We start from the raw sequence: 878 nt of genomic DNA on the forward strand, positions 1-878 counted from the left end.
GACTCTACCGGTTCACGCAAGTGACTGGGCGGGCCTCGCGTGGTTCCTGCGGATAGACATACATGCACTTCCCTGGAGTTAGTCTTTGACGGTGCGGTGTGTTGCAACGTGGCCACCTATCTCTGTCCCTCCAGCACGCGCTGGAAACACTATTTGAGAACAAACTGATCTGGGTTACTGCAACTCCCACCTGAAATTCTCGTCTGCTCCGCTTCAACTGAGGGGCTCACAAACGAAGCACTTTGAGTCCAATGATCCAGAATGCGAGCATCTTGTGAAGTCCACACGCTTGAAGGCGATGGTGATTGCCCTGTGGCGGTCCAGGCTATTTGCTGTGAGAATTGTTGCACTGTCCCTAAGTTAACCGCGCCAGAGGACGCTGGAGGCGCAACTACAAGAGTTGTTGCAAGAATCGTGCTATCCGCGCCTCTGCTTGTCCCTGCTTCCGGAGAGTCCTGGGAGTGCCCCGTTCCTTCTTCTTTCCCACCTTCGAACAGTAGGCTTGCAGGCACTTCCAAGGCGGGATCCACTAGCCACGAATCTACCTGCACGCTACTTCCTTCAGCAAGTATTTCCTCAATCAAATCATCCAATGGTGTGCTGAGACTGTCCTCCATAGCGGCGCCTTCTGCATCCAAAGAAAATCCTCCTTCCTCCTGAAACTTCGAGAGGTCCTGTAGCTCTTCTTCACTTGCAGTTTCCCATATCCTTTTAACACCATGACCTGCTGGGCGTGATTCCATTCCACTTGGCGCTGCAAGCGTACTTGACGGCACGCTCGACTGAGGGCTAAACTTTTCTCCGCGGGTGCCCTTTAACCACTCGCAAGTCAGTGAGCTATATATTCGTGTCCCGTCCCCACCTGCTCGTTGCTGTTC

At 53.4% G+C, this 878-nt stretch overlaps 1 protein-coding gene across 1 annotated transcript; it reads right to left on the reverse strand.

The window, feature by feature from the left end:
- Positions 1 to 149: 149 nt before the first annotated feature.
- EMH_0000100 (uncharacterized protein) lies at positions 150 to 743 on the reverse strand (the record flags this gene model as incomplete). Its single annotated transcript, XM_038022211.1, has 1 exon — positions 150 to 743. One exon carries the CDS (start codon positions 741 to 743, stop codon positions 150 to 152), a length of 594 nt encoding a protein of 197 aa, XP_037878065.1.
- Positions 744 to 878: the final 135 nt, after the last annotated feature.

Source organism: Eimeria mitis, genomic scaffold, assembly GCF_000499745.2.
Source record: "Eimeria mitis Houghton genomic scaffold, Emh_scaff12153, whole genome shotgun sequence".
Lineage (NCBI taxonomy): Eukaryota > Apicomplexa > Conoidasida > Eucoccidiorida > Eimeriidae > Eimeria > Eimeria mitis.